Here is a 14,538-nt window from a genome sequence, read left to right as displayed (position 1 = left end):
CAAAGACAGATGGTGAATGGTCCACAGTGTGAGCTGCTATGGACTGCAGTTCTGTCCAAGGTGTATGTACCATTCAGCTCCTCCATGGCCAGCTGGTTAGGGGCTGTGCTCACCTGCGGCACCCAGAAGTGCAATAGATACATCAGATACAGTCAGGGCCTGCCCAAGGCAAAAGCTGGGTTGCTTAGAGCCCAGTGGCCACCAGGGGGTCCCCCATCAGCCTGCCCAGACCAGTCTGGCCACCCACAGGTCTGGCTCCGCCCCTGACAGTACCTTGTCCATGCTGGCTGGGTTTAGCCTCATGATGGAGAAGTGAGCCAGCCTCTATAGCACTATGTTCAAGGTGCATTTGGAATACAGCTCCTGCTGCTTAAACAGCTCCTCCATAAAGACCTTGTTGAACAGCACACTTAAGACATCATTAATGACTGCTGGGCAAGGTGGGTTGGTGGAGGATGGAAGCAAAGAGTCGCATGAGAAGAGAATGGCTATGGTGGATGTCAGTTCCCAGGAGCTATTCCAAACATGGTATGACCAGAGACTAGGCTACTAAGGTATTCAGGGCTTTGCAGCTCAGGACGCTAAAGCTACAATTCAGTGCCTGTGTTGTGAAGTTACAGACATGAAAAAAACATGCAGAATCATGTAGCCAGGATACAAACCCTCAACCCTGGAGGGTTTCAACCAACCTGTTCAGTATGAAGAGCTGCAGTAACAGAGTACATCACTTGCTGGTTGAAACAAAAACCTGACTTGGACTTTTACTTTCTGGACCGGAAAGTACTGTGGAACCATTCAGTGTATAGTTACTTAAAATACTGAAATATGTTCCGATCATTAATCCTGAGTGAAGTTCTATTCTGTTGTAAAACAAGATACAGAGGGTCTCACAATACCCCTTCTCTCACCAGCCCAAGCAGCTGATCGTTTTAAAAATAGAGAATGCCAGGCTGCCTATTATAGTAGTGAATTATAAGGGCTACATGATCTAGTGTAGTCAGTGGTGAACCTTTAGGCAGCAGTGAACTTAAATATTTCAGTGCGTTGATGGGAATGTCAGCCAAATGAAGTGGAGGGCGTGTAAAGGGCTCCTTTGTACTGTATTATGTCTGGTTTTATTCCCCATAGCAGGAATAATTTTTTTTGCACATTAGATCAGATCTTGCTTCCATGACTGAAACATTCTTAACAGCAAAGTGTATTTAAGCAGAAGTGAATGTTTTGCTAAATTGTTGCGCGTTGGCAGTTAGGGATTACCTTTCTTGGCTCTTTTGATTGGGATATCCTGAGCTCGCAGACATTGGTCCAAGACATACATTTCGCCATCGAGACTGATAAACATTAAAGGAAGCGTTCTCAGCGACATCATAAGGATGTCAAGATAATACACGGCGGATAGTAGTTCACAGATGGGTTTATTGTGGCTTCAATAATTAGCTGTTTCTGCAAGAGAAGATATTTTAACTTCGAGGTTAATTGAGATGCACTTCAGGATAAATGTGTACATAGGGGATTCATGAGATATATACAAGAACCAATCAGAACGCAGCTTAGCGAAGGTCACCTGAAGGACACTGCCACCCTAGGAAGGTCCCATTAGCTGGGAGGGGAACAGGTTAGGTCATCAAACGATAAATTGAAGCTTTAAAAACAGACCAGAGGAAATAGAAGGACAACGTGCTCTATGAATGTGGCCGAGAGAAGTCATCCAGCTGAATTCACAATGTAGGCCTATTTTTAGTTATAAATATAACCAAGGTTTGACTGCATTGTCTGGTTCTATGGTGTCCACTTGAACAGTATATTTTGGAAAAAAAATCCTGAGACTATTCTTTATTTTATCATGTGTTGTTTTTTTGTTGTTAAATCTCTGCAATACGGCGATTTAACAAATTCTTTTATTTATAAATTCCAGGCTCACAGCGACCCTATACTCAACAACCACTTACACAAAATGGATAGATGTTATGTATTACCAAGCTCTAATCATTTAATGTAAATGCACGACACCATGTTACCTAGTGGCTTGTGAAAACGTGCTACCGAGAACACATTCAATTTCAAGACTACATGAATACAAGAAAAGGTCGATCTATCTTGTCCGTAGGTGTGAGTGTGCGTGACAGGAGGGTGTACCCTATGATGGGTTGGCAGCCCGTCTGGGTTTATTTCCTGCCTTGTGCTCATAGCTTGCAGCCCCCGATCCCCCAAACCCTGAAAAGGACAAGTGGGCAAATGTCACGCCTGTTTACAACACGTCTGCCTCGTCTGCTCCATCGGCGTTGAACAAGCATACAACAGAAACAGACGTATTGGTGAATTAAACAAAAAAAAGAAAGTTTCACGTTACAGGTCAGTACTGAACCCCCAATTAGTTAAAAAAAAAAAAAAACAGCATGTGATTTGCCAGAGGGAGGTGCCCTCATGTCACTTGGACATGTTACGGATTGACATTGCTGTCCTATAAAGAAGCCTATCAAATAATGTTCACTTATTTGGATTATACAAGGAAAGGACTGCATGCCACATACCTGAAAGAGCGCAGCAAATCTATTTGGGACAAAATCCACACGAGAGCGCTACTGAATAAGGAGGTTCTTCTGAGTTACTATGTATTTAATGGTCCATTAATACAATTAAATTAACCAATAAAATGCTAAATATCATAAACGAAAGCAATTACATTTAATGAATGCACACATACACAAGATTTCTTCAGGAATTCAGTGATTTATTGAAAGAAAATCAACTATTAATGTTGACAAAAGATGAACAGTAGAAGACTTCCAATCATTTAAAGGGCAAAGAGAACATAAAATATGAGCTGCATTAAAGTAACGTTTAAACAAACTATATTCAGCTGAACACAGAGCATTAGATATTAGAATAACCATGAACATTTAACAGAATTTTGTATAGCAACCTGCCAAGTGATGAGACGTCAAAGTGTAACGTACCAAGAAAAGGTTTAAGGAGGGAAAAATGTTTGAACAGGGAACAGAACCGAATTGAAAGGAGCTGGATGGAGCCCTTAGATTACAGTCCTCTGCCAGATGATGCGTCACAAAGCACTATGGGAAACAGCACAAAGCAGCAACAGGGTTATAAAAAAAAGGGGGAAAAAACAAAACATATGAACTTCAAATAAAGAAATAAAGCAAAAGCAAGAATTTTCTGGCTCGCCTCCCATCCCTAGAATTTGCTCACAAAGAAACCCAATGTAAATCCCAAAAGAGAATCCAGTACTTTTTACTGAAGCAAGCTTGCATGCAAGGTAATATAGAAAATGCAGGCCGCATTTGAGACATCAGGATTGGGCCCGATGGCCCAGTCATATCCTTGACAATGAATAAATTGCTGCTTCAATTTAAATTGAATTACCCTGTTATGACCCATGAACATGTATAAATAAGCTTGTTTTTGGTTAAACACTGATTAAATAGAAGCCAATATGCACTCATGTATGCTGCCATTAACATTATGGTTGCAATGAGCAACAGTCATTCCTCAACCCGCTTGTCCAATGCAGGGTTGCCGGAGGGGGGGGTGCAGGGAAGACATTTGCACACTGTACAAGTGTCAAACCAAGATAAACCAAGAAACACCTTCTGTCACATGCATGTATAACCAGGTCATTTGGCAGCATCCTACTACCAGAATCATCACTCTATAAAATACAGGTTTCTTTAGTACATCAATTATCCAAAACGTTTATTTTTTTTTGTTTGTTGTTACGTGGCATCTTAATCAATTACATATTAAAGAACGGTATTGCCTTGCACTTTTTCTGTTTACATTCACCAGAGAAAGAGACTGCGATTGGCTGACATTTATGTGGGGAGGCAAGAGGGTGTAAGCCTGTGATTGGACAGGCCAGGCCTTGGACCCAAGCCCTGTCCCATAATGCCTGTATAGCCTAACGACAGAAATGACCACTACTGATCTTACACTGGGTGTTAGTAAAGCTCTAGGTCAATGGTTCTCCCACCTCCCGGCAATGACACCTACAAAGTGTCCTATCTGCAGTCAATCACGTCACACCAAAAGCATAAAAATGCTTTTTGTAATACTGTCAACCAGCCCAATCAGCCTCAAATCATTTTTCAGCATTTAAGGAATCTTTGTTTAGTTACTAGTTCTCATTATACCTGGGTAGGCAGGATAATGGACAGTGTAACAATCTGGTCATTTACTGTCCTGCCCTTTAAATCACTTATTTGTTTGCATCTTACCATCACACACAGCCCCCACCGCGCTGGAACCTAAATAGAACTGCCTACATTTTCTTTTAACAGCTGACTGGAGGAGAGAACCATGAGAATTTAGAGCCGCATGGACACCAGCCCTGGTCTTTTTAGAACCAGTAAGATGCATGGATGCAATACTGCATGGATGCAATGAGTACAAATGACCAATTAAGTTAATAAGGATCTTCAGGCTGCAGACAGGCCAGGACTAGATTCTGAGTGACCCTAAGGTATTCTGGTCTACACACAAGACGGACAACTTTGCCAAGACTGACAGTTAAGAAAGTTACAGTTAAGATAAGCAATTATGGGAGGATGTGAGAATGTGGATGACAGCAGCCTCCACGGGAGAAGCAGGAGGCAAGTTCGTTCCCTTGGAGCACCACATGAGAGCTTCCTCACTCAGGGAAGAAAGGAAAAGGTCGCTGCAGAGAGTACTGAGCAGCTTCAAGTGTAAAACTAACCTTGCACTAAATATTTCCACTGCTTGAAGAAGCAGCAGAAGAAGAAATAAAGTGTTTGGGGGCAAGAGCCATAGATTTGCCCTCATCACTTCTACATGAAGCTAAACCTGATCTGATCTGATCAAGCAACTCCGTACTGTGACTGGATTCTCTCAGGCTGTATTAGGGGCCTGGGCACCGGAGATGCCATCACAACATAGCTGCATGTTTTCATCTCCACAGCTGATTCTTACTAGTTGAACATGAATAAATATTAAAATGAAAGCAATGCCTTTGTTTGCAGACCGTCTTATAATTACAGTGGTGAAGAGTAGTTTGTCGTTTTATATAAGACATAGGATTAACAGCAGTTGTCCTCTGGATGAGTTTAGAAGGTCACACCCTCCCCACAGATCAGTGTTAGACACTGGAAGCTAAAGACAATCAAAAGCTTACAAATCACCATACAGCACACAGCAGGGTGTACTGAACATTATAAAAACTTCCATGTGAATGAAAAGTGCCACAATGGCTTCATATTAACAAAATGGAAGGCAAACTGAATAGCATATTCTCTACATTAGAACAAACAGAAGTCACCATGAATCATTACAAAATAAAACTATCCATTTATTTCTGAGGGGAAGCTCATAACGCAGTAGAGCCCACAATGTTACTTCCAGAACATCTTTGTATTTTCACTGCGATATTCCACATGTATTTATGCCTGCTTTCACTGTAACACTAGAGCACACACTTCTTCTCTTTGAAGTTGTAAAATGTGTCATGACTGTGCATGACTGACTGAAAACAGGCTACCTGCCACACTGGGGACAAGGGAGTCCTGGACGCTGGATATGGTGGGGCAGTCCAGCAGTGAGTGATTTTTCTCTCTTTCGTTAAAATGTGCTGCACCTACCCTGCCCCTCGTGAGACAGACATTGCAGAGGCTGGGCTGCTCAGGTGGTGTGCAGCTACATCTTGGATGGCATGCCTACCACCTCCGGTGGGCCCAGCTCCCCGTCCTCCTCCCGCAGCTCCCCCTCTTCTTCACCGCTCTGAAATTTGTCGTGGGTCCACTTGGGGCTGCCTTTTGGGTACAGGAATCCCCCGCGTGCTCCTGGGTACTGCCCCCTTGGGTGAGGGAAGGATCCACGGCCATGAGCCCCCGGGTTCAGCCACTTCCTGTCCCCACCCCGGTCATCATGCTAAAAAGCATTTTCAAACATCAAAGTAAATAAATCTATGACTTCCATCCATCTCCCATAATCACTTGGCCAGCAAGGGTTGCGGTATTAATCATTCTAGAGAATGTTTTTATTTATACAGAATATATAAATCTATTCCCTTATCAGACAAGCATGTCATCTTCTTACCTAGTGGGATGGTATAATTTCCATTCCATTTACTAGAGACTAACTGGGCCCCAAGAGATCCAATCTAGCAATTTAAAATCAGTCTTTGGAAATAGTAGCTGTCTACTTACTTTCATTACTGCACATGAAGTAAGGTCTGTTCTTAAAAAGTGAAGTGGATCGCCAGCAGGGAGCTTGAGAACAGGTACTGATATCGCGTTTCTACCCGACCAGACAGCACTCACCAGGTAGTACCTCCTGCTCTTCGGCGTGTACTCTGGGTCCCACTCCTCCTCAGGGGGGTGGACTTCCGTGTTCGGGGGATTCCCATTCCTCGAGTAATTCCCCCTGTTCCACCCGCGGCCTCTGATTCTGAAGTGCTAAAAAAAAAAAAATGTGCAGGCAGAGAAAGGTCATCAGATAGGTGAGGAGGATAGCAAATTACATCCAAAAAGCAATGATGTAATCCCTGGACAGGAAGACAACACAAAGAGCATAACCAAGGGTTCAGGGAAGCCAAAACAGGAACCAGGCCAATATGAGGATCCAAGATTTTCTGCATATGCAATAAATATCCAATTTAAAATTTAAAGCTTTGTGCAATATCTATTATGTAATTTGTCACAACCACTGCAGAGAGACATGCATAATAAAGATTATATACACTGCAAAAAAATCTAGTAACATTTCAGATTGTTCCTGAGGAAATTGGGGCAGTGGCCTAAAGGTTAGGGAAGCGTGCTTGTGATTAACAGGTTGCTGGTTCAAATCCCCAACCAAAAAGGTACCCTGAGCAAGGTTCCACCCCCACACACTGCTCCTCTGGCACTGAATTAGCTGCCCCCGGCTATGTCACATATGGGTTAAATGCAGAGGACAGATTTCGTTGTATACTGTGTGCTATGGTGTATCAACAAGGACAATCACTTTCACTTCATATCAGCTCATAAGAACGAGCACAAAGGTCATTTAAGACCACAAGGAATCTTAGAAACAAGGCTTAATCTTGTGTTTGATTAATTTTAGATTTGCCGAAACTCACAATTTTAACAAGAAATTACCCAGCTAAACATAAAGCATGCAAAATGTAAAAGATAACACTCATCCATTGTTATACGTTCATTATACTGGGAACACAGGAAATGTTTGCAGAATATCTGCAGAATATAACAAGCACTACATAAATCACCAATGCAGCAGGTTAGGCTGCACAGTAACTGAGAGTGGGCTGTCTGTAGCAGAAATAGTAGGTCATGGGCAGAAACGGCGCCCAGGGACACGCGGGGAGGGGTGAGGACACGAGGCACACTTACAAAGCCCCCAGGCTCGTGACCTTTCTCCTCAGAGGCGGCAGCCTGCTCCAGAGGTGGCGGCGGGCAGCTGCGGCTGAATCCCTCCTCCCCTGGGTGACTGTCCTGTGCACCCTTTTCAGGAGCACGGTAGGAACGGGATGAAGAGGATGATGAGGATGATGAACGAGAGCGCTTCTTCTTGCTTTTCCTGCGGGAAAACATGAATGAGGAAGGGCCTTCAGCACTCAGTAAGAACCAGAGACTGTACCCGCACGTGGCTTGATGAAATTCGGCAAGACACACTTGGACTTCTTGCGGTGCTTGGTGGGTTTCTCCGTGGAGCCCGGTGAGTCTGCGAGCTCCCTCCCTGCGGGCCGATGCTCTCTCTCCGGGTAGCTCACGTGCTGCGCCACGTCCAGCCACATGTCGGGCACGTCGCTCCGCACTTTCTTCCCCATATCCTAGAAAATCACGGTCAGCTGCATTAGCGCTTGCTTGACTGCTCGTGCAAAGAGGCACATGAGCATACAGAATTAAAGTAAGATGCTGTATCTTTGAAGGCAAGAAAAAAAAGAAAAGGCTGAAAAGAAGAAATTCAGCAGTGACGTAGAAAGTGTGTCCCGAAAAAGCAGGGCAGAAAGGAATGCAAGCCTGCTGCTAACTAAGGCTTCCAAATATGATTGACAAATATAAAACAAGTGCATCTGAAACATGCTGCAAAAGTAAGGTGATTCACATGACCTCTTTCATTGTCATAACACAACAGTAACCCATGTGAAACGTCGTCAGACAGAAAGCAGCACAAAGGTGCGGGCAACTGCTGGAGGGTCATTCTGTAGAAAAATCATTTTAGAGTCACTGAATTATCACCTTGTAGCCGACTTCCTCATGTTTCACTTCCTCAAACTGGTGGGAGTACTTTTTAAATGCACTGGGGGAAATGTCAATCCTCCTGAGGAAAGAAATGAAAAATCGCATGACCATCAATGCTTCGGTGCGAGGTCAGTGTGAGGCCCTTCAGCCCAGCGATCTGTGCTACCTGTGGATTTCAGGGCTTTTTCGGGACCTCATCTCCTTCTCAGCAGCTCTGCGCTGGTACATGGAAAAACGCTCATTCAGCGTCATCTCTGGAGAGGGGAAATGTTGCGCTGCAAACACACAAGTCTTACATGTCAAGATCTAAATGACTGGCCAAAAAAATGCTGCAAAAATGCTACGGTGCAGGTTCATCATTGCAGATATGACATGACTAAAAACAAGGCTGGGGGGCGGGGGGTGTCACCTTTGATGTGGTGCACAATGGTGACAATGTGCTGAGCAAACAGCTCGGAGGGGCTCCGACGAAACTGCGCCGCCTGGATATGATGGAAGATGGAGCGAAATTCTCGGTTCTCTTTGGCCGGGTGGACCAGGTCCCGAGAGATGCGGCGCTCCTTAGTCAGAATGTCAGAGGAGCTGCATGCAAGGAGACATCGTGGTTTACCCCGAGTTCCGAACGGGGAAGGTCATGAGAAATCCCTGCCCCCGAGGAGAGAGGCGTACCACGACTGCACTTACGTGGGCTGCTCGTAATGGCTGGAGCTCAGACTGAAACTGAGGTCCTCCTCCCCCCATCTTGCACGAGGGGGACTGTCCCCAGGCCGCTCCTTTCTCCTGCCCTTTGGAGGCCTGTCTGGGGATGGACCCTCCCGTTCCCTCCTGGCGGCAGCTGCACGTTCCTGCTTACGACTCAAATACAGCTCTTCTTCCATGTCCTCCAGGTCATTGCACTCCTCCTCAGGCCGGGGCACATCTTTGCCTGGGGGCAAAGGGGCCAGCTCTGCCCATTTGCCAATGCCGTCATCGAGTGACCCCCGACTTGGAGGGGCTGCTCTGCCCTTAGGCTTGGGCTCGTCTTCCACTTCGCGCTCCTTCATCCGGGGCCGGGACCGAGACTCCTCCTTCACCTCCTCAGCAGCATACGGGAAAACAGAGGACTTCTTGGTGCCTCCCTCAGCAGCACTGGGATCCCCCTCCCATTCCGACCCCTTTTTACTCTGGTGCTCTGCCAAGAACCTGGCCAATCAGAAAGAAGAGCAGCCTGAAGACATGTTCACATTGCACGCTTTGTTAGGTTTTTGCTTTATGCAAAAGCATTCAAATAGAAGGCTTCAGATCTGCCACATGAAGAACATGCAGGTAACAGCAGCCAAAGGACCTCTATCTCAGCACTTATCCAAGCATTACAGTCCAGGAATTACTACAACTCCCATGAAGCCTTTCTGCCCACATCACCGTGTGTCATCAGAGCAGCACACCAAACCTTGAAGTGCCACAGAAAGCAAATTACAACCAAAGACAAGTTATCCAGCAACTGATAAGAACCAACCACAATCATATAAAATGGGAATACTTACTTCTATTTTTACCCAGACATCTCTTAAATATTTGGATTGCATACAACTTCCTTTTAATGCACAGCAGAAGACAGAAAAGCCACAACTTTGGTTAATTAACTTGGGAGGGCGGCAATGGCTCCCATTTTAAATATTCTTCCCAGGATCTTTGAAGCTGAGCACAGACTAAACAAATTGAAACACAAATAATTATAACCCAGCACTGAGCAAGCATCTTAAATAGGAAAAAGAGATCAGACAGAAAAAGAGGACATTTAAAGAGAGATGGGACATACTTCTTAAAGGCAGAGGAGATGGCAGTCTTTTCTCCTGCCTTCTGATCCTCCTTTGAGAAGAACCCAAAACCAGACACTCCAGCCACAGGGCCTGGTGGGCTCTTGCTGGTGGGTGCAGGGCCGATGCTTTTCCAAGAGGGGGCGCTGATGCTAGAAGCCCCAGTCTGAGAGCCTGATGGCAGTCCCTGGCTGACAACCACAGCGGAGCGCAGCTGTGGACTGGCATAGTCTGATGCTGCAGGCCCCTTCTCCTCAGTGGCTCTCTCTTTTGTCTCCTTGGTGCTGCGCTTGGCCGGGGGAGAGGAGGAACGTGAAGAAGGGGAAGAGGAAGACCGACGGGAACGGACCGATGAAGAGCGGTCAGAGTAGCGAGACCTGCTGCGTGAGCAAGGGCTCCCTGATCGCCTTCGGGGAGTGCGTGAACGAGAGCGGGAGCGCCCTCTCCTGGGGCTGTTCTGGTTCTGCTCGTGTGACTGTTGACCCCGTTGGTTCTGCCAGTTGTTGGATCGGTACCCATTGTAGCCATAGCCCCCACCTCTCTGGTAGCGGCCCCGTGGGAAAAATCCCCGTCCTCGCGGACGGTAGTAATAGGGCCTGCGGTATCCACGGTTGTAACCGCGGTTGTAACCACGGTTGTTTTGGTATTCTCTGGGATAGTTCCGGTCCCTTCCATGAGATGCCGACTGAGATCTGGAGCGAGATCGAGACCTAGAGCTTGAAATAAAACAAAGTAAGAGATCACTGACTAGGAACCAAACTGCAAAACTAAAAAAAAAAAAAAAGTGACAACAGATTGTACCAAGGGTACACAATGAGATTTATACCTGTATCGGTGTTTCCTGGACCGTGACCGGCTTCTGGAGCGGGAATTGGATAAAGATCGAGATCTGGACCTGGACCCAGACTTCGACTTAGATCGAGAAGGGGACTTCGGAGCCTTTTTTTCAGACATGTCTACAGTAGTCTCTTCAAATCTTTGGGAGAGTACAGCAAAACATCTAAAGTTGGCATTTGGCCTAAAAGCAGTATGTCACAATCATTTGAAAAAGCAGATATGGAAGTCTTTCTACTTGTAATAGGCCATATAGCATTACTGCTACAGTTAACAAGCCACACAGCAACAGCCAGGATAACCTTCTGAAGTAATGGAAAAACAAGACAGAACAGAACAGGTGTTTCTATCGCACTAGTAATATCATGCTAGTAGGCTGCATGTCAGTGCCAGTGAATAGTGCAACACAAACAAGGTAAATTCAGCCCCAAAATGCAGACACAAAATTGTGCAGAAAAAAGTGGAAAATTGTGAACAGTGAGCACTACCCAAAACTCCCTAAGAATATTAACAAAAACTAACTTTTACATTTGCATAACAAATTGGTGTAAACAGCAATAAGTGATGTACCATCACTTTAAGACAGGCTTTCATACACATTCGGCAGGTCACACTGCATGTTTGCCTTGGCTAGGGGTTCCGAACCCCCAGTTTGCAAACCAGTAGCAGTCCATGGCAGTATTCCACCAGGCTACGGGATGCTGGGTGTTTAGTGGAGGGTAGGTTGATATCCAGAACTAAGCTATATTTTAATTTTTTTTTACAACTAGTCATGTTTGCACATTCTGTCCTCATCTGATAAAATGTTAATGATTAAAATCAGGAACATTTCTTTGCAAAGCTGGTAGTAAGTTCCATTTTGAAACAGGTTAGGTGTTCTTCTGAATGACTTCAGAAATCATCAGAAAAGCTTCTTTAATTCAATGACAGGATTCCATTTTACACCTGCCAACAGTTGTACAGAAAATGACACAAAGTCACATGGGCTGAAGGACACAAAGTTGGATGTGTGGTGTAGAAAAAAAAAGGTTTAATGAAAACTAGCACAACTTATAAGAGATGTACAAGAGTCTGGCCACTTTCAGTCAAGCAGTCCCAGTTGAATGGGAATGAAAAATATCTGTCTAACAAGGGAATGTACTCTTCTAACAGGAGGTTAATTTATGACATGGCAATGAAACAAAGAACTAAAAGGGCCATAGAAAGGGTGCATTAGAATCCATCTGCAAGTGACTAACTCTCCTACTACTACCCCAAACTGGAAATCCCCTTTGAGAAAACTCATAATATAGAAACGGAAGTCAGCTCAGTGTCTCAGAATCAGCATTGAAACTGCAAGCCTGCAAGGTGCCAAAAGCCCCTCTCTCTCCTACAAAGCAGCACCAGATCTACACTGCCCACAAATGCAGACCACAAATGAAGGCATCTTCCTCCTGCATAAAAAAACAACTTAATTTTATTCCCAAACATGCACACATATACTGGACTCTCACTCATATATATTATATATACACACACTCAGCAATTTATAGCTTCACATTAACAGTTCCCTACTACAGACATGCAGACATGCAGTCCGGCTTACAAGAAAGGCTAAAAGAACATCAGGAGAGATCACATGCACCTACTTGGATTTGTTTCATGCCTTTGTTCTTTTATAATGGCATCTTTCCTGAAGCAATACTCAAGTGTGAAATAAGCTCAATTATTACTGGGAGTGTCATATTATCAAAATTAACGAATACACGGCCCGAGTGATTGCGTGACATAACAGACCATACAAACACGCATTTATACCAAAAGCAGTTTTACTGAAGCGACGTGAAGTATAACAAAAATATTGCTACCGTTAAAATTAGTGTTAATCGAAAAGAGAGACTTACTACAAGCACTGCAGCTACTCGAATATAAATCATCTCTTCATTCGCAGTTATAAAAAACGGGGCTGCGTGCCGGGCCTCTTCCTACAGGTTACCAAAAAGCTCCGTCTTAAATAGCTAGAGAGTTTTTATGCTGTACGACCATCCCGACACAGATATTTCATTCAGTTTCAATACTGACTAAGGGAACGTCATCTCTTGAAAGCAACGTACAGCTTTTAACCCTATGCACCAGCACTGAAACTGCATCGTAACGTCGGCCCTCTATCAACTAGCAGAGTCAACAGGCAACAAAACCAAATAATATTACTTGTGATTAAATAAATATATAAATTTAGCTACACGGCTGCGTAAAAATATAACCGAACTCGGCTCGTTTCACTTAGCTTAGCATGGGCTGCTAATCACGCAGCAAGGAAACATTGGATTGCTGACATGCTAACAAAGCTCGCCAGTACTTTCGATAAAACATATTTCCTTACAAAAGTAACTGACCATGTAGCTCTGTTAATCTATTTCATTCACTCACCACGTACAAAATATCTTCATAAATAAATACCTGGCTGCTTGTCTGGTTTTACGTCTGTGATCCTGCTCCGCGTACACAGTTAGCTGCAGTTGGGCGCTAGTGAAGCTAGTGAGTCGCTTACAAGCACAAGGTCGAAATTCCTTCCTTGTTTGCTGTCGGGATCTTTTTCAGCGAAAACATTTCTTCATGTCTTGTTAAACAGGCATTAACCAACATATACAACAACCGAATGAAGGCGTTTATCGTCGAATTGACATTGGAAGCGGAAAACACAAATGTGGTCTAACGGCTGCCTGTCACTTCCGTCCGGATATCGGGCGCACGCTCTGGCTTTCTCGTGCTGTTAACTCACGCGACACTTGCATTCCGAAACGACGCAACGAAACGCTGTTAAAATGCAGTATAGAATACAGACGTAATGTCCAGTTTGAGTGCAAAAAATTATTGTCCAATTAGGTACATAAAAGGACTTTATAAGGACTTTACTCCCAGGGTTATGAAGGACCGGGCTAATTAAGATGAATAAGCAGACTGAATGAAGACAGGAAATATTCCAGAATGCGAAGGACCGGTTATTCTAATATGTGTACCGTTTCTAGCAGTTCATTATATTTAAAATGGTTTGAGTCTTTCAATCAAGATTAAAGCATTAAGAGATGTGTTGCGATGTTTGAAGTGTGCTGACATTTTACCTCTGGAAAAGCATCAAAATGTATTCAATAACATCGTTACATACTAAGCATAAACGTAACGCGTCAAGAAAACTGATTAGACGGCCCATTCAAACTAGTTTTTATGTTTATCTTTCAAGTTATCTATAATTAACAAAAGACTCGAGAAGTTGAACATTAATAGGCCTTATAAAAATAATATAAAAACGAATTTTGAGCCCACATCAGAGCAGGAATTATTGTGGCTGAAGAGCCTAACGTGAACATTTCCAGTCCAGAAGGATTTGACTGCTATATCAGTTATCTAACCTAAATTGCTCCAGCTGAATACCTAGCTGTATGAGAATGGTAGAGAAATATCAGTTAAATCGCTGTATATGGTGTAAATTTGACCAAGGTCAGGCCACATTTGTGTACTATTCAGGTAAATGTAAACAATAAAATCAAAAGCAGAGATCAGAACTGAAGAAATACACTTTATATACATAATTTTTTTCACCTTGGAGTTTGCGGTTGCCCTATGTCGCTATTACCTCACACCTGTATAGCTCTGTGTTGAAATCCCACCCCTGCTCTGTATTAGTAAAGTTTTCCCCTAGCTGTGTTTCTGAACATCTG

General features: G+C 44.0%; 1 protein-coding gene across 2 annotated transcripts; it reads right to left on the bottom strand.

The window, feature by feature from the left end:
- Window positions 1-2,710: 2,710 nt before the first annotated feature.
- LOC125718889 (thyroid hormone receptor-associated protein 3-like) lies at window positions 2,711-13,585 on the bottom strand. 2 transcript variants are annotated; one of them, XM_048993181.1, is made up of 11 exons: window positions 13,280-13,585; window positions 10,833-10,982; window positions 10,009-10,722; window positions 8,895-9,392; window positions 8,620-8,792; window positions 8,377-8,485; window positions 8,208-8,289; window positions 7,641-7,798; window positions 7,359-7,545; window positions 6,291-6,425; window positions 2,711-5,898 (listed from the first exon to the last, which is right to left on the bottom strand). In XM_048993181.1, exons 2-11 carry the CDS (start codon window positions 10,958-10,960, stop codon window positions 5,665-5,667), a joined length of 2,418 nt encoding a protein of 805 aa, XP_048849138.1. In that variant the 5' UTR covers window positions 10,961-10,982; window positions 13,280-13,585; the 3' UTR covers window positions 2,711-5,664. The 2 variants fall into 2 exon arrangements, with proteins under 2 accessions (XP_048849138.1, XP_048849139.1); XM_048993182.1 differs by having other exon boundaries at window positions 2,711-5,824.
- Between the last annotated feature and the right edge of the window lie 953 nt (window positions 13,586-14,538).

The sequence above is a fragment of the Brienomyrus brachyistius genome, chromosome 23 (assembly GCF_023856365.1).
Source record: "Brienomyrus brachyistius isolate T26 chromosome 23, BBRACH_0.4, whole genome shotgun sequence".
Classification (NCBI taxonomy): domain Eukaryota; kingdom Metazoa; phylum Chordata; class Actinopteri; order Osteoglossiformes; family Mormyridae; genus Brienomyrus; species Brienomyrus brachyistius.
Note: the sequence above shows the minus strand (reverse complement) of the source record. Positions and strands in the feature narration are given on the sequence as shown.

Coding starts and splice junctions, on each gene's coding strand:
- LOC125718889 (XM_048993181.1), bottom strand. CDS start 10,960: ATGTCTGAAAAAAAGGCTCCGAAGTCCCCTTCTCGATCTAAGTCGAAG. Junction 9,393..10,008: donor ATCTCCTCTGCCTTTAAGAA/GTATGTCCCATC, acceptor CTGATTGGCCAG/GTTCTTGGCAGAGCACCAGA. Junction 8,290..8,376: donor AAAAGCCCTGAAATCCACAG/GTAGCACAGATC, acceptor TTCTTTCCTCAG/GAGGATTGACATTTCCCCCA.